We start from the raw sequence: 23,247 nt of genomic DNA on the forward strand, positions 1-23,247 counted from the left end.
CCCTGGGTGAGGAAGAGGTGGAGTTGAGGCCTGCTGGCTTAGGTAGCTCCTGAGAAGAAAATCAGCGGCCGAGCCTAACCTACCCAGTTTATACAGCAGGAAGCTGGGGGCCGGAGAGCTAACCAGGCTTGCTTTTTCCTTCAACTCAGTATTCTTCCTGTTATGTCACATTTGGTTCTATTTCTTCTCTGTAGATGACACATTTTCTAATAATAATAGTAGGTTTAAGCGATCGAACACTTACTGTATACCAGACACCAGAACAGAGTAGAGATTTTCAAAGTGTGGTCAGAGGGCCCCCGGGGGGCCGTGAGGTCCTCTCTTTTCTGTGCAAGAACAATATTTCAACAGACTGAATGGAGATACAGCTATAAAGTCCAGCTGCCTTCTGTTAAGCTAGATGTTTTAGAAATTTGCCAAAACATAAAACACTGCCATTTTACTCACTGATTTTTTTTCAAAAATAGCTATTTTTCATAAAAAATGTTATTTTGTGAACATGAAGTGATTATTACTGTTTTTAAATGACAAAGTATTTTTTAAATGCTTCAGTTTAAAATTCTGAAAAAAGAAAAAGCTTTGAGACTGCCCATTTAGTCTTAGGAAAATCTGAATGATTCTACACAGCAAAAATGACTTGAAATTTATAAATACCTCTCTACCAAGCCACATTCAGTTGACTGAATGTTGTATGACAGCTCTTCTCCAATGCAAGGGGAGGGTGGATTTTTACTACAGGTATAAAAAATTTCATATATTATATGATAAAAACTATAATAAGCAAAAGCTCTTTAGGGTTCTCAATTTTAAGAGTGTAAGTAAGAGTGTTCTGAAATTAAAGAACTGAGAACGGTTGACATATAGTGTACATCACTTGACTATCATAATACCCCTGTAAGGTAGGAATTATTATCTTTATTTTATAGATAAGTAAATGGAGGCTTGGAGAAATTAAGTGACTTGCCAGGGTCAAAGAGCCTGGTGTGTTATTTATTGCTGTGTAATGATGTATCCCAAACCTTAATGGCTCAAAATAACAAACATTTGCTATCTCATAGTTTCTGCAGGTCAGGAATTTGGGAGCCATTTAGCTGGGTGGTTCAGGTTCAAGGTCTCTCATGAAGCTGCAGTCAAGACGTTGGCCAATACTGCCATCATCTGAAGGCTTGACTAGGGCTAGAGAATCTGCTGCCAAGATTGTTCACACACATGGCCACAGGCAGGAGGTCTCAGTTCCTCATCATGTGGACCAAAAGGCTGCTTGAGTGTCATTAAGACAGGGCAGCCAGCTTCCCCCAGGCAAGTGATCCAAGAGAAAGACTGAGATGGAAGTTTCAATGTCTCTTATGACCTAATTTTGGAAGTTATACACCATCGTTACCACTTTATTCTATTTGTTAGAAGCAAGTCACTAAATTGTGAGTTGTCACAATCAAGGAGAGAGGAATTAGGCTCTATCCTTTGAAAAGCATGTTAAAGAATTTGTGGACATACTGTCAACCAATATAGCCAATAAGTGGCAGAGCCAGGCTGCAAATCAGGCCTATCTGAACCCATGTCCTTTCTCCTGTACAACACAACCTTCCCAGGGTGTAGCTCCTTCTTCCTCTATTTGTAATTTCCTTGACTTCTGGATTAGAAGGCATTCAATGACCACTGACTGAGATTTGGGAAAGAAAACATCCTTCCTAGAGCTCATTCCATTTGTGATTTACACTTTGGAAGATAATGTTACAAATGAGTGTAATCATGAGTGCAGCAAGGCAGGTAGCATTGGCAGAAGCTTTGTCCCCAAGCCTCGTCTCTCCTGGAGCTAAGACGTTGCTTGGACACCCAAGTGTGATGTGCTCACCTGCCGGGTCCATGCTCCCACACTCTGGCCTAACCTGGAGAACTCCACTGCCCACAGCCTACCGAATAAGACTCAGACCTGCACCAGACACACATGCTCTCTACTGCTAGCCTCTCTGTGGTACTGATGAGGGCAAAGCTATGATTCAAGTTCCCATATGGACTCACGAACGTGATGTGAGGAAAACCATCTTTCCAATTGCCTGGATGACAAAACACAAGCTCTTGGCCACTGCAGGGTCTAAGAAGAGAATGTGGATGTATCAGGGCTAATCTGGAAAAATAACTACAAATGCAAGATCGTCTGATAATTCAATGGACGAAATTCTCACAGATCCATCCATTCAGAGGACCTTTACTAAACACCTACATGTGCTAGGCAAATCTTAAGACTTTCCTATCAGAATTGTTTTCTATCAAAACATCTCTCAGTTGTCATAAGGGGAGTCCAAATGTCACCCCTAGGATGGCAACCCCCCTTGGTAAATTTCCCCTTGGGGAAATGGAACACTCTGGGGCCTAATGCATACCTTGCACGATCAGAGCTCTACTCTCCAGAGCATATTTTAGGACTATAATAAAAAAAACTCACACTTCCTTTGTGTAACTTGGGCTTTTTCAGGTTCTGATATAGGACTCAGCTGCTATTCTGCTTCTGGGACTGGACTGCAGAGTAATAAATGTGAGAACTGCAGCACTAAGATTTATAACTCCCGAGAGTCTGCGGTAAAGCATTATCTAAAGGTGAGAGTGACTGGGCCGCCTCAGAAAACAAGGCATAAATGGGGGCAGCTGTTGCTCCCAGGCAATGAGTTGTATTTTTAATCTTTTCTTTTTAGAATTTCATTACATATTCAACACCCCGGGACAGAATTTCTTTAATCACAGCAAAAGAAGTGCCTTTGCCCAGCTCTGTTATTTAAATGAAAATAAAAATTCTTCACTTTGTAAGTACATCTGCAAGATCCCATCTTTGTACACAACCTAATCTCCCTGCATGGGAGACCTACATCATACCAGCCACTGCTTCCATATGGGGAGCCCCTGCCCTGTTTAGTCTGCCGCCAGGTCTCTAGCACTCATCTGACACTTGCACATCCAGCCCGACACCTGGATGGCAAGAGGCTGGGCTGGAACTGGGAGATATGCAATCCTAGCAATAAAGGACTTTGAAAGTTACTAAGTGCTATACCAGTGTAAGTTGGTAACAAGTCATAAATATTTGCTGAACAAGTAACTGACTGAATAACTGCCACTATTATTGTTATTATTCAGAAGGGGCAAAAGCTTTAGATCTATCCCCACTAAAATTCAGCACATGAATAGACTATTTTACACTCCTTAAACATCATATTGCTAATTTCAATGCAAAATTTTGCTGTCTTTGGAACTAAGTAAAATCCCACAAACATTTATTTATAAAGATGAATAAAACATGGCTCCTTGGGCTTCCCTGGTGGTGCAGTGGTTGAGAGTTCGCCTGCCAATGCAGGGGACACGGGTTCGTGCCCCCGTCCGGGAAGATCCCACATGCCACGGAGTGGCTGGGCCCGTGAGCCATGGCCGCTGAGCCTGCGTGTCCGGAGCCTCTGCTCCGCAGCGGGAGAGGCCACGACGGTGAGAGGCCCGCGTACCGCAAAAACAAACAAACAAACAAACAAAAAAAACATGGCTCCTTCCTCCCAAGGAGTTTACAACCTATTGAGAGAAAGGAACTCCTACCCAAATAAGGAAAGTTCATGGAAAAATACGATAAGAGCTAAGAGCACAGAGTGTGCTAAGGGAACACAAAGGAGGGAAGGGAACACCTTTGTCTTGCTTCTGAATGACAGCTGTGTCTGGTTCTCTGACATCCTTTCCTCATGGGTGAGTTCATACCTTCAGAGCGCTTTCTCTCCATCACTGGGGACAGGGCACCAGAGAGAATGTTTCTGAGCTTTCACAACTGCCAATGTCCAAGACTAAAGAATGGTGTTTATCTGGCTGACCTCAGCTATGTCTCCCCTACTCACCCCCAGCTGCCAGATCGTCCAGTTGGATGTGTTCTGTTGAGACGACAGTCCCTAAGACTCTGAAGAAGCAACAGACAGATTTCTTTACTATCGCCTTGGTTTTGGGGTCTACAGCCCACGAGACCTCTTATTCCAATATACGAATGAAGAAAGCAACTGAGTCACTTGAAATGTGATCTTGAACTCCATTAGTAAACATATAGTGGCCAAGAGGGTAGAAGTCCCAGGGAAGCATCTTTTGCTCGGTGTTAGACAGGAACCTCCAGAAAGGACAGAAAATGGAGCGGGCTATTGCAGGAGGTCATGAGTCCCACCTGTAGACTGAGAGACAATGTACTTTGTCAGGATGTTGTAATCTGTAGACTATGAGAACTGGACCAGTTGACCCTATGACCCTTTCCAACTCTGAATTTCTATGTTTCAAATAAAATCCACAACTATATTTGGAGGTGACCAAGGGGTTAAGACTGAGCTCATTAGTGCCTCTGTTCGTCATGACTTAAGTCTGGGTATAGCATGACTAAATTTGGACTTTCTGACTTCTGCCCTGCCTTCCGTGTCTCTCCCTGTTCCTTTGTCAAATGGGACCCTCCTGAGGGGGAGTGAAGCCAAGCTACTAGAGACCAGTGGATATGACAGAAGAATGAAGGAGAAAGAGGGGAAGATAGAGAAGAGAGGAGGAGAGGCAAGAGAAGGGGGAGAAGAGAGCCTCAGCGACAGAGAAGGCAGATTTGTTGGCTACTGACTTTCTTCTCTTCCTTCCCCTGGCGTTCTTCTTTTCTTCCATGGTGACATTTATCTTCTTCTCTGTTTAGTCTCTATTTTCTGGAATTGTCTTAGTAACATAATTTAGTTTCTGACTCCTAGAATCCTTGCTCCTAAAGTGGAGAGGACTTCAGAAATCCATTCAGTTCAAACTCTTGGAAAATATTATCCCTCCATTTGCCAGATGAAGAAGTTGAGCCCGTCGACATGCCCAGGTCACACAGCTAGCACCAAGGGAACCTAGAGTCCTGGTCTCTTGTCTGCTAATAAAACTCCTTTTAAATGTTGAATTTCTTTTCTTGAATTCAGAATACTCGATGGCTATTTTCCATGTTCCCTAGTTTTATTTACTTAGTAAAATTTTATGAAAGATTTCATTCATACAGAAAAGTTCAGGGAATGATACCCATATATCCACCATTTGGGGATCATTTTTGATGCTCTGAATCTGATCAGAGCTAACATTTTTCAGCTCATTCAAAACCAAAATGGATCTGTTTCCAGAGTGCAAATTCAAAATCCTCTCATGATGAATGTGAACTCATACCAGGAGAGTAAGTATGATTAACAAAATGGCTACCCATTGTTTGGATGCATGCAATGCACTTAGTGCATTAGATCACCTGCCCAAGATCACCTAGATCATAAGTAGTAGAGCCAGGATTCAAACCTAAGTCTGGCTAATATTTCAATCATTCAGTTATTCATTCAACAAATACTTCAGTGTCAATAGCAGGACACTGTGCAGGTGCTGAGGACACAGTGACAAAGTCAACTTCTGTCCCTGCCCTTACTTTTTTGGTAGAGGAAAAGGGGGCATACAGAGTGCTATTACCTAATTTGGGGGTTTAGGGAAGCTGAGTTCCAAAGGATGAGTGAAGTAGCAAGGGGATGGGGGAGTAAGAGAGAAGAACATGCCAGTCTAAGAGAGCCTTCTGGTGTGGAAAAGCCCTTGGCAAGTTCAGGAACAATGTAGCTGGAGCCTAAAAGAGGGAGAGGCAGTGGGGGAAAGATGGGGTGGTGAGATGAGCAGGGCCAGGCTATGCAGGGGCTTGTCAGCTGCATGAAGGATTTCAGACTCTTAGGTATAATGGGAAGCCAATGAGATTTTTTAACCAGAGTGTTTTTTAAAGTTTTCCAGTGTTTTAAAAATCACGCTAACTACTAAGGGAGAGGGAATGGATTAGAGGAGTCAAGGATTGGAGCACAGAGACCAAGTAAGAGGCTAGTACAGTAATCCAGGTGGAATGATGGCAGCTTAGCCAAGGGTGGTAGAAAAAGAAAGAGAGAAGTCTAGTATTCAAGAGCTACTTAGGAGGCAGAATCGACAGTGTAGCTGAGTGACCAGGGTTCAGGCTGTATGGAGTCACACTCACTCAGTCTGAACCCCACTACTCACTACCACAGTGCAGTGCAGTGTGTATGAATGTAGCCACTGGGGAGTTCTTGGGTTTGTGTCTTGGTTGTGTGTCCTTGGGCAGAGGGAGCACAAACTCCTCGCCCCCCCCACGCCCACACACACAGCCACTACTGGACCACAGAGCTGAGGATGGCACTTTATACAAGTATCAGTGTGCTTTTGCCTTTTTTATAGTTCAGACCTTGCTACACCCTCACCCCATTCCCACTCCTGCAGGATTTCTGAAAGCACATCCTCAACAACTTTACCGGTATGGAAGAAACGGAATCTGAGGTGAGGACTTAGAAAAAAACACTCTAGAATCTTTGCAGCTTGTAAGTTTGGTCTTGATGACCACAAAACTGATGGCTTTTAAATTATTATAGTATGAGAGCATCAGAAAATGCTCTGCTAAAACAACTTGTGCTCAGCACTAACATAAATACAGCCTGAGCAGCCACATGGTTTGTATTATTCCTAAATTGGTTCCAAGGGATATTTCCTGGAGAAAATGTTTTTTGGGTGGTGCCTCAGCTACAGGATTCCCCGGCGCAGACCTGAAGGCATGCCGCCCACAAGTTTGTTCCAGGGACACTGGGGTTAGAGCTATCAGTAGATTCCTATTTTCAATCAGGTTACTTTCAAATGCTGCCACAGCATGTGCTGCATCCCTGGGTGCCCTCTCAGTGGTTATGGCCCCTAAATCTCCTTCAATGCCCCTCCCCCCAAGAGCTTTTCTTCTTTGTCACGGATCTCTTTTTCCACAGCAGGGAAACAGCCCAGCAGGTTGCTGACTTCACCCTCTGATTCATGCTCATCAGTCACGTGTTGGTCTTTTTTCTGTCCCTTTCTCTACAAAATATATTCCATCTCAGACTGGTTTCCTAGGAAACCAAGCCTCAAAAACAGAAATAGACTGGGTGGAAAACAGAATACTCCAAAAATTCCACTTTGCAATGTTCAATAATGAGGGAACCCAATTAACAGAAGCAGTAGTAAATTTATGTAACTAAAACGTGTGGACTTTTCCTCTGTAGATTTTAAACTCGTCTTTGGATCATGCCCTAAGGACAGCAACCATTTTGAAACAAACTACTGATCAAATGATTAGAACTATTGCAGAAGATCTTGCCAAAGTAGAGAGATGGAGGAACAGACTGAAATACTAGTTTGACTCAAGGCAACCAAGGATTAAAAAAAAATGCAGAGAAAACTTGGTCTTCACCCCAAAAGTATTTTACTTATTACACAAACTTATGAAGATGACTTCCTAGAGAAAACACCAAAACTGCAAGAAATGGGGGACACAATGTGCTAAAATGAAACAAAAAATGGACCTCTGATTCTTAAAAATCAAAATCAACACATATTTCCTTAAAAATAAATGTGTTATTCCTAACTCATAATAAAAGAAATCAAAATAATGAAATATACTTTTACCTATTAGTGTGGCAAAAACTAAAGTTTGAAAGGAAGTAAAAATGTGCTTCAGAGATAGTAAATCGTTTCAGTTAGGAGCAACAACGAAAAAAGTCTTTTTCAGGGTCTTGATACCAGAATCTGTAACTGCTCATTCTACCGAGGGTGGAGTGGGGTAGGGAATCAGCTTATAGTAGGAATTTACGTGTGATGACCTCTTATGTCTTCAAATCCAGTAAGAAATTTAGGAAACAAAGGGTCTCTCCAACTCTAAGCCTAAAATGTATGTGAAATTTGAGGCCTAAAATGTAGGCCTCAAAGGATCTCCTATCAGTGTGATAGGGCAGAGTGATCACTGAGGTGTGCAGTGATTGAATGAATGGACCAATGTTTGCTGTCATCACACTCTTAGCTCCATTTGTCACAGGGCATTGGATTACTATGAATCTCTGTTCCACACATGTACTAACCCTGGACAGATAGTTACCAAGGCATACAAAGATCTCAGATAAAATGCAGACACCAAAAAATTAACCCTCTCACTGACAATGTACTGTTCTCATGCTCAGTCTCAAAGAGAGCTGTTTGTTACACTGGTGGTTGCCAAGGGGCAGGGGGTTGGGGGAGGGATGCAGTGGGAGGTTGAGGTTAGCAGACATAAGTTTTTACATATAGAATGGATAAACAACAAGTTCCTACTGTATAGCGAAGAGAACTATATTCACTATCCTATGATAAACCATAATGGAAAAGAATACATTAAAAGAAAAGCATATATATGTATAACTGAATCACTTTGCTGTACAGCAGTAATTAACACAACATTGTAAATCAACTATACTTCAATTAAAAAAAAACAAAGAGAGCTGTTTATTAATGTCACCTTTCCTCTCCACATATACATGTCATCCAGGTTAAATTGTATTACCTCTCTGTGCCTTTTGTTTTTCTCAGCTTTAAAATGGAGATGATAATAGTGCCTATCCTCACAGGATTAAACGAGAAGACTGAATGAGGTAATATAAACACTTAAAAACAGTGCCTCACATATAAAGCACAAAGTAAGCATTTGCACATTATTATTTTATTATCATTACTTAGTAAAATATCAAGTTCTAAAATTAATATATCAAAAACAGAAACTTTCCTATATATAAAAAAATCCAGGGCTTCCCTGGTGACGCAGTGGTTAGGAATCCGCCTGCCAATGCAGGGAACACGGGTTTGTCCGGGAAGATCCCATATGCTGCAGAGCAACTATGCCCGTGTGCCACAACTATTGAGCCTGCACTCTAGAGCCCGCGAGCCACAACTACTGAAGCCTGCGCGCCTAGAGCCCGTGCTCCACAACAAGAGAAGCCACCGCAATGACAAGCCCGCACACTGCAACGAAGAGTAGCCCCCGCTTGCCGCAACTAAAAGGAAAGCCTGCGCGCAGCAATGAAGACCAAACGCAGCCAAAAAAATAAATTAAAAAATATCTGTTTGAAAAGCATAATAGAAGATCCAATTCACATGGAACCATGAAAAATATTATGGCGATATGCAGGATCTATATAAAGAAAATAATGATTCTTAAGGTCATATTTTCCCCAAATTAACCTATAAATTTACTGTACACCTAATGAAAATATCAAAATAACTTTTGGTATTAACGAGACTAAAGTTCATTTTAAAAAAATGTAATACCCAGGGAATTCTGAAAAATAACGGTAATTTTGGTATGGGTGGAATAGAGATTACGTCCACATATTAACACACCATGAATCAAAATAGGGAATAAACTGGGAGCCTGGGACTGACATATACACACAACTCTATATTAAATACATAATAAGGACCTACTGTATAGCACAGGGAACTCTACTCAATAGTCTGTAATGCCTTATATGGGAAAAGAATGGTATATGTATAACTGATTCACTTTGCTGCACACCTGAAACTAATACAACATTGTACATCAACTATATTCCAATAAAAATTAAAAAAAAATAAAATAGAGAAAAAGAGATACAAACTATAAGTCAATAAAACAGAATCCAGAAATAGACCAAAATACAAACTTAGTTTATGAGGAAGGCAGTATTTCAGTTCAGTTGGGGAAAGAGGGATTACCCAATAAAATTTGGTATAGTATCTGACTATTTAGAAAGAAATAAGGATGGATCTCTGTTAAATACTGTATCAGTCAGGGTTCACGGGAGAACAGAAACTCCTCTAGATATTTCAAGAAGTGTTTTAACATATAGAGAATTAAGTCCTTAAAAATCATGGAAAAAGCTGTAAGGGCAGAAACTAGGGGCCATATTTCTAGATTCAAGGTCATATCACCATCTGATCCAGAGAACAGGAAGTTAATGCCACCAGTTGCCACCAGCATTGCCTCATACCCATGAAGCAGGTGAGAGACACTAAAATGTGGAGTCTGGTTGCTACAAACAACTCCTGTCGGCAGCAACTTGCTTGTCCATTGGCACAGCTGCAGCAGATGGCCTCTGCCTCCCTTCTAACTTCAAAACTTGACCAAATGCAAGTCGTTGGCAGAATCTAACCTGTTCAGAACCCCACTTACCTTTGAGTCTGCAAAACTTCCTTTTTAGCTTTCATCCCCTGTGGTATGGAATGGGGAGGCATGGGACATAATGCCAAGTGCTAAGAGACAATATCTAGCACACATTCTCATACTAAAACCAATTCCAGATGGATAAAAGAGTTACCTGTAAAAAATAAAATGAACCTATCAAAATGCTCTAAAAGATCGATGAGTGAATTTACAATCTCAGGTACAAAGATATTTCTAAGTACAACATAAATTTGCAAGCCACACAGGAAAAGTGATGGATTGATCTACATAAAAATTTTATTTTTTTAGTATTTATTTATTTAATTAATTTATTTATTTGGCTCCATCGGGTCTTAGTTGTGGCACGTGGGATCTTTAGTTGCTGTGTGCGGGGTCTTTTTAGTTGTGGTGTGGGGGATCTTTCAGTTGTGGCATGCCAACACTTAGTTGCAGCATGGCAGCATGTAGGATCTAGTTCCCTGACCAGGGATCGAACCCAGGCCCCCTGCATTGAGAGCGTGGAGTCTTAGCCCCTGGATCACCAGGGAAGTCCCTACATAAAAATTTTAAATGGTGATATCTATCAGTATTTTAAAGCACAAATACTTTAGACAGCTATGTCCTTGCTAGAAATTTATATTATAGAAATATTTGTGTAAGTTTGCACAGGTATGTACCCAAACAATGCCGCATTATTTGTAAGAGCAAAACTCTGAAGACGAGTGATATATAAATTACAGCCCACTCTATAATAGAACACTATGAGGCCAGGTAAAAGGAGAGATTTGAAATGAAGATGTTCCCTTTGTGTAACACATGTGCACACATATCCTTACATTATCCAACCATATACAAAGATTACATTATTATTTTCTTAGGTCAAAGGGAGTTATGTTGGTGGGAAGATTATGATGCATTCTTCTTCTTCTTTGTAATTCTCTGACTTAGAACTTTAAAATTTCCCAATTTCCCCTTCCTCCCTGCCAAAAAAACAGAGATAATTTTTGTAGGTATATATTTATTTTCTCTTAGAATGTTCATGATTATTTTTGTTTGCTAATTTAACATACATTATTCAGAATTATACAAAATTGTGTTCTTCAGAAGTATCTAGCAACAGTATATGCTGTGAAATCATTCTATTCCTATTAATGACTAAATTACTTTACATATAAAAGAAGTTATGAATTTCAGTTGAAAGAAAAACTGCACTTATAGGAAATCATTCTATCATACATACAAGTTCACAGTTTTTACTTTTACAACCTTTTCATTTAAAATCATTCTGTCCCAAAAAACTATACTTCAGCATTAGACAGATAAGTATCTAATAAGTAATTAGTATGTACATAGGTGGCTGTGAAAAATTACCCATAACTGTAATATATTCTGTTCCAAAGCTGAAAATATTTCCTTTTAGAAAGCATTTTAACATTTCTTCTCATCATCTATAAAGCAGCAACAATATTTAAATTAAAAATGGCAAATCCAGGGCTTCCCTGGTGGCGCAGCGGTTGAGAGTCTGCCTGCCGATGCAGGGGACATGGGTTCGTGCCCCGGTCCGGGAAGACCGTAAGCCATGGCCGCTGAGCCTGTGCATCGGGAGAGGCCACCACAGTGAGAGGCCCGTGTATCACAAAAAGGCAAATCCAATGATATGCAATCATAAACAGTCCCTTAAGAAATATATTTGAAAAGTCATTATTCCTTAAAATATTTACATTTTTTAAATTACATGACAGCCACAATGTCTTGATCTACTTTAGTTGATCAAATTAATAAGAATCTCCAAATCCCTCCCCCGCTAAAATACTATTCATCTTTAATAAAGGAGACTTTATCCTTGGGTTTATTCAGCATCTTTATATCATCCAACAGCTTTTTGGGTGTTAAAATATGCGTGGAACCTGGTAGAGGAAAAGAGAAATTTTCAGAGGCCAGCAGTTAAATCAATTTTCCTTGGCTAATTATATTGTCCTGTCCTTCAAATATGCAAAGTGCAGTAGCTTGGGGCAACTTAAAATTTCTATAGGATGCCTTCCTGAAATCTGCCTGAACTACAGTATTTCAATCCTTCCTCTTCATTGAGCACACTCAGTAACCCTTCAAAAACACTGCCCACTCCTACAGCTTTGTCCACTTTGTGCTATATATTGATAAACTGAAGACCAAAACTGGAGGTTAGTCTGTCCTCCTGACAAAACAGCAACAGGCACTGTGAGTTCAGTCACAGAGAACTGTTAAGCAGTGCCGCAGATCGAGGCTTGGCGTATAAATGCGGCACCTCCACGGGTCAGGAGAGTTTCAGTATCAGTGGCTTTGACTGAAACTCTTAAAACTAAATTCCATACAGGCCTGGCCAATGTCAGGTCCACAGACAGAAAAAATTACAAAATATTTCTGTAGTAGAAATGTATGTTTCAAAAATTATTTAATCATGAGGGCAAGAAAAGGATAGGATGTAATATTTTAAAAGATATATTCTTTATGTAATATTTAGAATATTATAAAGAATATATATAATATACGTTATATAATATATATTATAAAGATTATAAAGAATATAATATTTCTGAAGCTCATTCTCTCAAAATCAGAATTTTAATTAAAAAAAAAATCAAAAAAGTCAACCAGGAAAAAACTCTGGTATATCAGATAAAACACACTATGATTTAAAAAATACTTTTTTGCACTCAACAATTTAGTCCTAAATGTAAATTATAAGATAAAGTTTTACATATATATTTTTGCATTTAGAGTTTGTTTTAAAAAAACAGAAAAGAGGAAAACACAAGTCTTACCAATAATAACTTCACAGGATTTATGTGCCTGAGATACTTCATAAGCACAACGCATTTCAGAGTATGTAATTCCTCCGATTACAAAAACAATCAGCTTAGACCCATTTTTTCGATCCTCTAAATAATTAGCTCTGGGTTTCTGCCGAGCACTAAAAAATAAACACAAACACATTAAAAATATTTCCAAAGCCATACTGCTTTTAGTCTTTTAAAAGAGCCCAACTCAAGCAAACTCAAATTTGGCACCAGCTGCATTGATTTTAAGGAAATGACTTAACTATGGTATGACTGGAGCATCAAGGGCCAGGCAGGACAGCCCCACTTTAAGTTCAATTTTGATCTACAGAGTTTGAACAAATGACTCATAATCTAGCTCAGCACTTTTACCTATAAAATAGAGCTAAGGCCCTGTCTTATTTATTTCAGATAAAGACATAGTATACCTGAAAATCTATGACTTCCTGAAGTTAAAAAAGGGGGGGGGTGGCATTGAGACAATAGGGTTTTAAAGACATAGAGGGGGTGAGGGAGGCACAGGTGCTGCTTTGGAGCTGACGTGGTACCAGAACGTCCCTTCCTGGAACTCTACTAGTAAAGTATGATTATAGGAGATATCGAACACATATCTGCACTCCTGTGGTCACTGCAGTATTATGAAAGATATGAAAGATATGAAAACAACCTAAATGTTCATCAATGGATTAAAAAAATGGTATATATAGAGAGTGGAATATTATTCAGGCTTAAAAAAGAAGCAAATTCTTCCATTTGCAACAACATGAATGAACCTGAAGGATATTATGCTAAGTGAAAAAGGCCAGACTCAGAAAGACTACATGATCTCACTTATATGTGGAATCTAAAATAGTCAAACTGCTCTTTGGTCTTGGTGGCAGAAGCGAGATGATGAAGGGAACATCATTGTTTGGAAAGTGTCGGAATAAGACGCACATGTTGTGCCACCGCTGTGGCTCTACGGCCTACCACCTTCAGAAGTCGACCTGTGGCAAATGTGGCTATCCTGCCAAGCGGAAGAGAAAGTATAACTGGAGTGCTAAAGCTAAAAGACGAAGTACCACCCGGACTGGTCGAATGAGGAACCTAAAAATTGTATACCGCAGATTCAGGCATGGGTTCCGTGAAGGAAAAACACCTAAGTCCAAGAGGGCAGCTGTTGCAGCAACCAGTTCATCTTAAGGACTTCAATGACTAGTCGCGCAATAAATGTTCTGGTTTTAAATAAAAAAATAAAATAAAATAAAAAAGCCAAATTGATAGAAGTGGAGGATACAATGTTGGTTGCCGGGGAACGGGTGGAGAGGAAAAAGAGGCAATGTTGCTCAAAGGGCACAAAGTTTCAGCTATGCAAGATGAGTAAGTTCTAGAGATCTAATGTACAGCATGGTGACTATAGTTAACAAAACTGTACTGTATATGTGAAATATGCTAAGAGGATAGATCTTAAATTAAGTCTTTATGCCACAAAAGAAGGAAAAGAAAAAAAAAGGAAAAAAAGGTAATTATGGATATATTAACTAGTTTGTGGTGATTTCCCAATGTATATGTATCAAAACATCAAGTTGTATACCTTAAAAATATACGTTATGAAGTCAATTGTAACTCAATAATGCTGTTAAAAAAAAAAAAGAGAGCCACCTGGGTTTCAACTCTGATTCTGCTTCTTTTTAATTCTCTATGATTTTTAGCAAGTTCCTTAACCTCTCTCTAAACCTAAAGGGTTGTTTTCAAGATCAAATGAAATAATGTACAGAATACACTAAGTATGGAATCTAGTACTAGGAAAGCACTAAACAAATAGAACTACAATTTCTACTACTTCCCCCCTTAGATTGCTCTAGATCTGCACACTGGCCAAGATAGCAGCCACTAGCCACATGAGGCTATTTAAATTTAAATTAACTAAAATTAAAAATTCAGTTTCTCAGTCATGATATGTGGCCAGTGGTTATCATATAGGACAGTGCAGATATAGGACATTTCCATCACTGCAAGAAAGTTGTATTGGGTAGCACTGCCCTAGGTCATAGAAACCACTATTTTTGTTCCCATACCCCACTGGTAAAAATTCTGAGCTTTTATTTGAAAAGTAAATAAATATTTTAAAATTAACATGTACATCTATTAAAAATATATATTAGTTTATAAATTATATATGTATACTAGTATATACTAATAAAGCTTAATTTCTCCTTTTTCTAGTATAAAAATAATACCCAATAGATCACCTTATTACCCACTTTGGAAACCATATACTAGATGACCTCTAAGACCCTGCAATGTAGGATATCACGGTAAACTTTTTTTAAAAATAAATTCATTTATTTATTTTTGGCTGCACTGGGTCTTTGTTGCTGCACGCAGGCTTTCTCTAGTTGTGGCGAGTGGGGACTACTCTTCATTGCGGTGCATGGGCTTCTCATTGCGGTGGCTTCTCTTGTGAAACACAGGCTGTAGGCGCATGGGCGTCAGTAGTTGTGGCTCGCGGGCTCTAGAGCGTAGGCTCAGTAGTTGTGGTGCATGGGCTTAGCTGCTCCATGGGATGTGGGATCTTCCCAGACCAGGGCTTGAACCCGTGTCCCCTGCATTGGCAGGGGGATTCTTTTTTTTAAGTAAATTTATTTATTTATTTATTTATTTATTGGCTGCATTGGATCTTTGTTGCTGTGTGAGAGCTTTCTCTAGTTGCAGCGAGCGGGGGCTACTCTGTTGTGGTGCGTGGGCTTCTCATTGTGGTGGCTTCTCTTTGCTGTGGAGCACAGGCTCTAGGCACGCGGGCTGAAGTAGTTGTGGCACACGGGCTCAGTAGCTCCACGGCATGTGGGATCTTCCAGGACCAGGGCTCGAACCTGTGTCCCCTGAATTGGCAGGCAGATTCTTAATCACTGCGCCACCAAGGAAGTCCCGGAAGGCGGATTCTTAACCAGTGTGCCACGAGGGAAGTCCATGGTAAACTTTTAATAATGTTCTCAGTCTAGCCTTTGGATGGTAATTTCCATCTGCCATCTTAAGGAACGACGAGGTAGTAAACAACAGAAATAGTAAAGACACTTAGCAGTTTGCTTTGAAAGATGAAACAGGAACAAGATACACTCTTGGTTCCCATACAAAATAAATCAAGGACATACTAAAAGTACAACCTTGGTTTAAAAACTTTCCAAAGAGAGTGAAATAAAGTAAGAAAGCAAAAGAAAAGGAATTAATATTGCTCAAAATGATTATGTGATTGTAACGATTTTTAAATTTCTGAATAGCAATTTTAGGACAATAGGATTACATTTAATTTGTTTCACATAAATGTGTAAGACACTGTGCTAGTGTTTTACACTCTGAAAGACACATAAATAATGATTAAATCCCTGTATCCTGAAAATCTCACTCTAGAAAGCACCTAGAGGCATTGGTTAAAATAAGAGCAAACATCTTTTTAAAAGCATAGCTGAAAGTAAACAAGTAGGAGCAATCTTCAAGGGCCAGCAGCAGCACAAAGGAAACTAAAAACTAGAGTGGTAAACTGAGTTGAGGCTTGCTCTGCCTTACAGTGTTAGTCTAATCTTAGCAAACAAGGGGTCTGGGTGCTTCCCTGTTTAATGAACACAGAAGACAAAGTCTTGGATATTGTGCAAGGTAGAGATGGGGAGGTGACACCCCAGCATAAGGTCAGGACACACTCAAAAGCAAGGGGAGATGACAAAGAAGCTTCTTGCCTGATAATTCAACACAGGCCTGTCTCGTGAGAGCTCTAATTTACACGACCTTCATAGGCTGGGGAACCCCAACTGAGAAATTAACACACAAAAGAAAAAAGTCTCTAACCTTGGCAGAAGCAAATGCAAAACCTCTCTGAAGGTACCCACTCTCAATCCTGGCTACTGAAATAAGTTCAGAATCCAAAATTATGAAGCACATGAGGAAATAAGCAAGCATAAGTGTCTGCGGAAATGAAAAAGCAGTAAAATTAGACCCCAAAGAATGTCAGATGTTGAATTTAGTAAAAAATAGTCTAAAATTAAGTATGTTGAAAATGATAAATGATAATAAAGTAGAACAGAAAGCATGACAAAATAACAAAGAAGTCCAAGCATATTTGAAAAAGAAACAAGGAGAACTTCTAAAATAAAGGAAAAGTAAAGTCAATGAACATAGAAGCTCAAAAAATATATACATATATACAGTTTACTCAGCAGATTAGGCACAAATTTAAGAAAGAACTAAAGAATTGAAAACTAAATCCAAAGAAAAATTTCCAAAAGGAAACACAAAAAGTAAAAGAAATATTAAAACTTGAGGGATTATGAGGCATGAAGATAAAATGAGATGTTTGAATAAAACCAAGACTGCAGAAGTGGCAATATTTGAAGAATTTATGGAAGATATGAAACTTCAGATTTTAGGAAACACACTGAATCCCAAGGAAAGAAATAAAAATAAACCCTCAGGCAGACACAGCACAGGAAATGTACAGAATACCAAACACAAAAAGCACCAGAGAGAAAAGGCAAATTACCTATAAAAGTACGACAAAACTGTCTGAAAACACCCCATCCCCATACACACACCTTCCCAAGAGCTAAAATGGAAACCAAGAAACAGGAGAATAACATTTCAAAGTGTTGAGTGAAAATTAACATGAGCCTAGAAATTCAAAGCTATCATATAAGAACAATGACAAAATGAAGACATTTTCAGACAGACAAAACCACAGAGACCCTACCACCAACAGACCCACACTGAAGAAACTTCTAAAGGATAGGATATATTTCAGAAAAGAAAACAAATGAGCCCAAAAAACGGGATGCAAGGGACTCCCCTGGTGGTGCAGTGGTTAAGAATCCACTTGCCAATGCAGGGGACACAGGTTTGATCCCTGGTCCGGGAAGATCCCACATGCCATGGAGCAACTAAGCCCGTGCGGCACAACTACTGAGCCTGTGCTCTAGAGCCCATGAGCCACAATTACTGAGCCCGCATGCCACAACCAGTGAAGCCCATGCACCTAGAGCCCATGCTCCACAACAAGAGAAGCCACTGCAATGAGAAGCCTGTGCACCACAACAAAGAGTAGACCCCGCTCACTGCAACTCCTGCGTGCAGCAACAAAGACCCAACGCAGCCAAAAGTAAAATAAAATTAATTTTTAAAAAAAGGGATGAAAGCAGAAGTGGTGCGCAATATAACTGGTTAGTATGCACACACAACTAAAAAAATAATAATGCTCATCATTAATTTGGGAAATAAAAAAGATATAAGGTGAAAACAATTAAGAGAACATTTAAAGGGTGTGTAGTTTGAATTAAGTTGTTCTAAAGTTCTGTATTGTTCATGAGAAGGGCAAAGATAACTAATCTCAGACTTTGTTGAGTCAAAGAAGTGTACTAAAATTCTAAGGATAATAGCTACAAAAGTACAAAAAGGCTATATAACTTCCAAACCAGGAGAAAAGGGAAAAATAAAACTAAAGAAAAAGTCCTCAGACCAAGAGAATCACCCTAGAGATATACTCAAACACACGTAAATGTACAAGAATGCTCATTGCATATTGTTTGTAATGCTGCCAGTTTTGACACAGCCTAAATTTCCTTTGTGTGGAAAATACATGAATAAACTGTGATACTCACATAAGAATACACCAACCAGCAGTGAAAATTTATGCATGTTATCAATTTGGGATACATTTCACAAACATAATGTTGAGGGAAATTTAAAAAGGAAGTTGCAGGAGGACACATACAAGATGACACCATGTATATTAAGATTAAAAACACAGTCAAAGACAACTTGTGGTCATGGCGGAATAAGATGGTCAGAAGATTGCCGTCCAAGAAAACAAGTATAAACCTGGATGAAGTTGTGGGGGGAAAAACCAGTTCAGGTCACTTGGAAATCAACCACAGGCAAACAGCAAATTGAGAAGCATTTACTCTTAAAAAATATGTTAGCATATTGGTAAGAATGGTGGTAGTGACTACGTGACCTTCTAGCCTGAGGCTACACTCAACCTGCACTGTTCTTCCAACTCAGTCAGCAAAAACTATAGCTTTACTGACCTCAGGCTGGCTGAGAAAACCACCAACTTTACTGCCTGAGGTGGAAGACTTGATTCAAGGTAGGGAGCGAAGGGAGTACAAAATCCTGCAGCTTTGCTAGTTAAAAACGGCAGACCTGGTTTAGAACAGGAAGACCTGCAGCTCTGGTAGCACAACATCTTGGTCCCAGTATGGGATAGGTGGCACATCAGCCAGAAATTTAATGGGGAAATCCTGAACATACGAAAGCCAAAGAAGACAAAGACAAACTCTCCCCACATCCTTAGCTGACTGCCAAATTATGCTTGTGCCAGGACAAGCCAGAGAAAGCCCAAGGAAAGAATAGGAAAAAAAAGAAGGGTGGTGGTGGTGGGGGGGAAGACTCAAGAACTGACTCTGACTTGTAATGCAGTTCTTAACCCACACTCGGATTGATCAGCAGATGATGGAAGGCGTGAGGTGTCTAAACACAACCTCTGCCCAGGTAACTGGCTGACCTCTAAACTATTCAGACATAGGGCAACCACTAGGAACCAAGCAAAAAAATTAAATTTAAAATTAAAAACCCCTGCAATGACATCAGTGGCTAAACTGCAGGGGGCAGTGATCCCACAGCTTAAGTCCACACAAGTTACTAAAACAAAAAACAATTTAGAGTTGCTACAGTACAGTATCTAAAAGATCCAACTTTCAAGCAAAAATTAGTAGATATGTAAGAAAACAGTAAAGTGTGTCCCACACGTTGGAAAAAAGCCATCAATAGAAACTGACCCTGAGTGAATCCAGATGTTGGATTAGCAGACTTTGAAGAATCTATTATAAATATGATCAAATAATTAAAGAAAAGCATGCTGATACTATGTTAATCAATGGGGAATTTCAAAAGAAATGGAAACTAAAAAAGAAGCAAATGGAAATTCAAAATGTGAAAAGCACAATAACTGAAATGAAAAATTCACTAGATGGGCTCAATAGCAGATTTGAGATGTCAGAAGAAAGAATCAAAGAATTGAAGATGGATCAATAGATATTAGCATATCTGAAGAACAGAAAGAAAAAAGGTGGAAGAAAGGTAAACAGCCTCAGTGACCCATGAGACAAAGTCAAACTTTCCAACACATGAGTAATGGAGTTTCAAAAGAAGAGGGAGAGAGAAACAGGCAGAAAAAAAATTTGAAGAAACAGCAACTGAAAACTTCCCAAAATTTGATGAAAAATATTAACTTGTAGATCCAAGAAAACTCAACTACCCCAGGTAGAATAAACACAAAAAGAACTCCGCCTAGACACATCATAGTTAAACTGCTAAAAGCCAAAGACCAAGAGAAAAATCCGGCAAAACACAACTCTATACATAATTTAGAATACAGATATATGTAGAAATGTATAAAGATGCACAGGTGAATGGTAAACACCAAATTCAGGATAGTGAAGAAAGGGAGAATAAAAATCAGAGAGTGATATATAGGAAGCTTGAACTGTATTTATGATTTATTTGTTAAGCTGGGCACTGAGTATAGGGTATGCATTATAATATTGTCTATAGCTTTCTGAATGTCTCAAATATTTTATCACCAAAAAAATCATCAAAAAGGATTATGTCCTCCGCTAATGTGAAGAAAAAAAAAGATGAGTGGAGAAATTCTTCTCTAGTTTCATGGAAGTTTTTTTTATAATAAGGCACATTTTCATATTGCTTATCTGGACTCATCTAAAACAGGTTACAGTTAAAGAAAAACTGCCTTTTAAGTGACTATATGCTTCAAGAAGAGTTACCAATATAGGAATACCTGTGTATCTTTTCAGTTATTAGTCTGTAATTTCATAGTGAAAATTTCACTGGTTTTCATTTATAGGTTTTACCTTACAGCTCCTGAGCCATTCCATACTGCTGGACACTGGGAACAATATGGCCACTCTTTTGAATCTAATCTATTATCAATGGCATCCTAGGAAAGAAAAGAATTAAAACCACCAAGAAAATATTGTAAATTCCAGGATTTTGTTTGTTTTACATAAAACTCAAAACTTGTGTTTACAATTAAGGAACATAAGGATATATATTTAATAAAATAAGGTTAGCCCTCTTTTTGAAACTCACAAATCTTAATTGCTACAAAAATTAATGAAATCATTTACTTATTAAACTAATATTTATTGCATGCCTGTATTTCTTCATCTGGAGGGTTCCCACTTTGGTGTGAGAATTCCAGGTACCTTATAAGGATCTTTATCTTTAGAGTGCTAGGGGTTCCTTTTTTAAAAAATAAATTTATTTTATTATTTATTTATTTATTTAGGCTGTGTTGGGTCTTTTCTTGCTGTGCACGGGCTTTCTCTAGTTGCGGTGAGCAAGGGCTACTCTTCGTTGCAGTGCACGGTCTTCTCATTGCGATGGCTTCTCTTGTTGCGGAGCACGGGCTCTAGGCATGTGGGCTTCAGTAGCTGTGGCACACGGGCTCTAGAGCACAGGCTCAGTAGTTGTGGCGTATGGGCTTAGCTGCTCCGCAGCATGTGGGATCTTCCCAGACCAGGGCTTGAACCCGTGTCCCCTGCATTGGCAGGCAGATTCTTAACCACTGCGCCACCAGGGAAGCCCAGTGCTGGGGGTTTCTAAATACCATCTTAATCCTGACAGACCTCTTAGGCTACTGGAGTCCAGGCCTTGCCCTTCATAGCGGGGGCTCTAAAACAGAATGTGCATAGCGGTGGCTCTAAAACAGAATGTGGCCTAGGTGTATTCAAGACAAGCCAATGGGATGAGCAAGGCTTTCCTTTTCATTTCATTTTTAAAATTTTCCTTCTTTTTAGGGTTAATATTTTATTATATATTTTTGTGTAATTGTATATACTGTACACATAGTATTTTATCAATACAGAATTTATATAGTTTATAAATAAATAATCATATACTCTAGGCTCCTGATCACATCTATTATGATTAAGTATGCATGATCAAGAAAGTTTAGAGACCACTGCATTAGAGCATGGTTGTACAAAGGGTATCAATAAGTAGGAATGGACAAGGAATGGGCACAAGGTACTCAGAAGTCCTAGAATATTTCAATAAGACTGCAAGATGTGAAGAAACCAAGTTTCAGTTGAAACCCTGAAGGCCATAGACTGCCACTGAGGTAAAAGTGGGTTTTCTGAATTTAATATGCAAATTCTTGTTAAAGGGTTTGAGAAGGTCAATTCTTATTTTTAAAATACTAGCAAAGAAAAACTACTTAGTTCTATATCCTTGTTATGGATCAGGAAAAAAAAAAACAACTTATGCTGCAGAAAAAAAAGTCTAAACTCTTTAAACTTTTCATCTATATTAAGCATGTGTGAATGACATAGAATTAGTCAAGTAAAACAGAAAAATCATAGGAATAAATTGTACACAATTAGTTTCCATAGGAAAGTAGAAATTAAAGTTTAATAAGTTAAAGGCAAATTAGAATAAATAGAACTATCTGATTATGACTGAAGAATCAATGTCATGGCTTTATTGAGCTCATAATGTGATTTTTATTAGTTCATTTTCTGATTTCCTATAATTGAATATTATTTTCTAAAAGTAAACAGTACTAAAGGCATCAGCCATCTGTTGACTATAAAAGCAAACTATAGTGAGGCTTACATTTTTTTCTTAACATCTTTACTGGAGTATAATTGCTTTACAATGGTGTGTTAGTTTCTGCTTTATAATAAAGTGAATCAGCTATACATATACATATATTTCCATATCTCCTCCCTCTTGTGTTTCCCTCCCACCCTCCCTATCCCACCCCTCTAGGTGGTCACAAAGCACCGAGCTGATCTCCCTGTGCTGTGAAGCTGCTTCCCACTAACTATCTATTTTATATCTGGTAGTATATATAAGTCCATGCCACTCTCTCACTTCGTCCCAGCTTACCCTTCCCCCTCCCCGTGTCCTCAAGTCCATTCTCTACATCTGCGTCTTTATTCCTGTCCTGCCCCAGGTTCTTCAGAACCATTTCTTTTTAAGATTCCATATATATGTGTTAGCATATGGTATTTTTCTCTTTCTGACTTACTTCACTCTGTACGACAGTCTCTAGGTCCATCCACCTCACTACAAATAACTCAATTTCGTTTCTTTGTATGGCTGGGTAATATTCCATTGGAGGTTTACATTTTAATCACAAATACATTTCCAAGAATACTGGAGTCTAACACTTTCTAATAGTGGTCATAAACAAATGTTACTTTGTTGAACTTTCATTCAACTAAATTATTTATATTTCTGCTACATATAGTTATTTCAAACAGTTTTTTTCATAAAGCATGTGTGTGCTTTATTTTTTTTAATTTATTTTGAGTCAGTCAGTGGTATGAATTTGCAGTCTTTAAGGAGAGAATCTTCAAGAGTTTCCTTTCCTCC

At 38.9% G+C, this 23,247-nt stretch overlaps 3 protein-coding genes across 4 annotated transcripts in view; 2 read left to right on the forward strand and 1 right to left on the reverse strand.

Moving 5' to 3' along the window:
• The window catches only part of AKNAD1 (AKNA domain containing 1), a gene marked incomplete at both ends in the record, with an annotated part of 33,101 nt that extends 25,905 nt beyond the window's left edge, over positions 1–7,196 (forward strand). The window contains 5 exon segments of the mRNA XM_082662439.1: positions 2,691–2,798; positions 5,101–5,182; positions 6,223–6,278; positions 6,281–6,321; positions 7,065–7,196. Coding sequence (XP_082518565.1) covers positions 2,691–2,798; positions 5,101–5,182; positions 6,223–6,278; positions 6,281–6,321; positions 7,065–7,196 — 419 coding nt within the window.
• Positions 7,197–10,410: 3,214 nt separating this feature from the next.
• STXBP3 (syntaxin binding protein 3) overlaps positions 10,411–23,247 on the reverse strand; it is a 55,175-nt gene continuing 42,338 nt past the window's right edge. For both annotated transcript variants that reach the window (XM_082676607.1, XM_082676606.1), the window contains exons 17-19: positions 20,718–20,803; positions 12,811–12,959; positions 10,411–11,916 (exon numbers count right to left, since the gene is read on the reverse strand). In XM_082676607.1, the coding sequence (XP_082532733.1) occupies positions 11,822–11,916; positions 12,811–12,959; positions 20,718–20,803 (330 nt within the window). In that variant the 3' untranslated portion in view covers positions 10,411–11,821. The remainder of the gene's footprint in view (positions 11,917–12,810; positions 12,960–20,717; positions 20,804–23,247) is intronic.
• On the forward strand, positions 13,705–14,350 carry LOC309827091 (large ribosomal subunit protein eL37-like). The gene has a single exon (XM_082661601.1). The coding sequence runs from the start codon at positions 13,714–13,716 to the stop codon at positions 14,005–14,007; it is 294 nt and encodes a 97-aa protein (XP_082517727.1). The 5' UTR covers positions 13,705–13,713; the 3' UTR covers positions 14,008–14,350.

Source organism: Grampus griseus, assembly GCF_964374135.1.
Source record: "Grampus griseus genome assembly, chromosome: 1".
Lineage (NCBI taxonomy): Eukaryota > Metazoa > Chordata > Mammalia > Artiodactyla > Delphinidae > Grampus > Grampus griseus.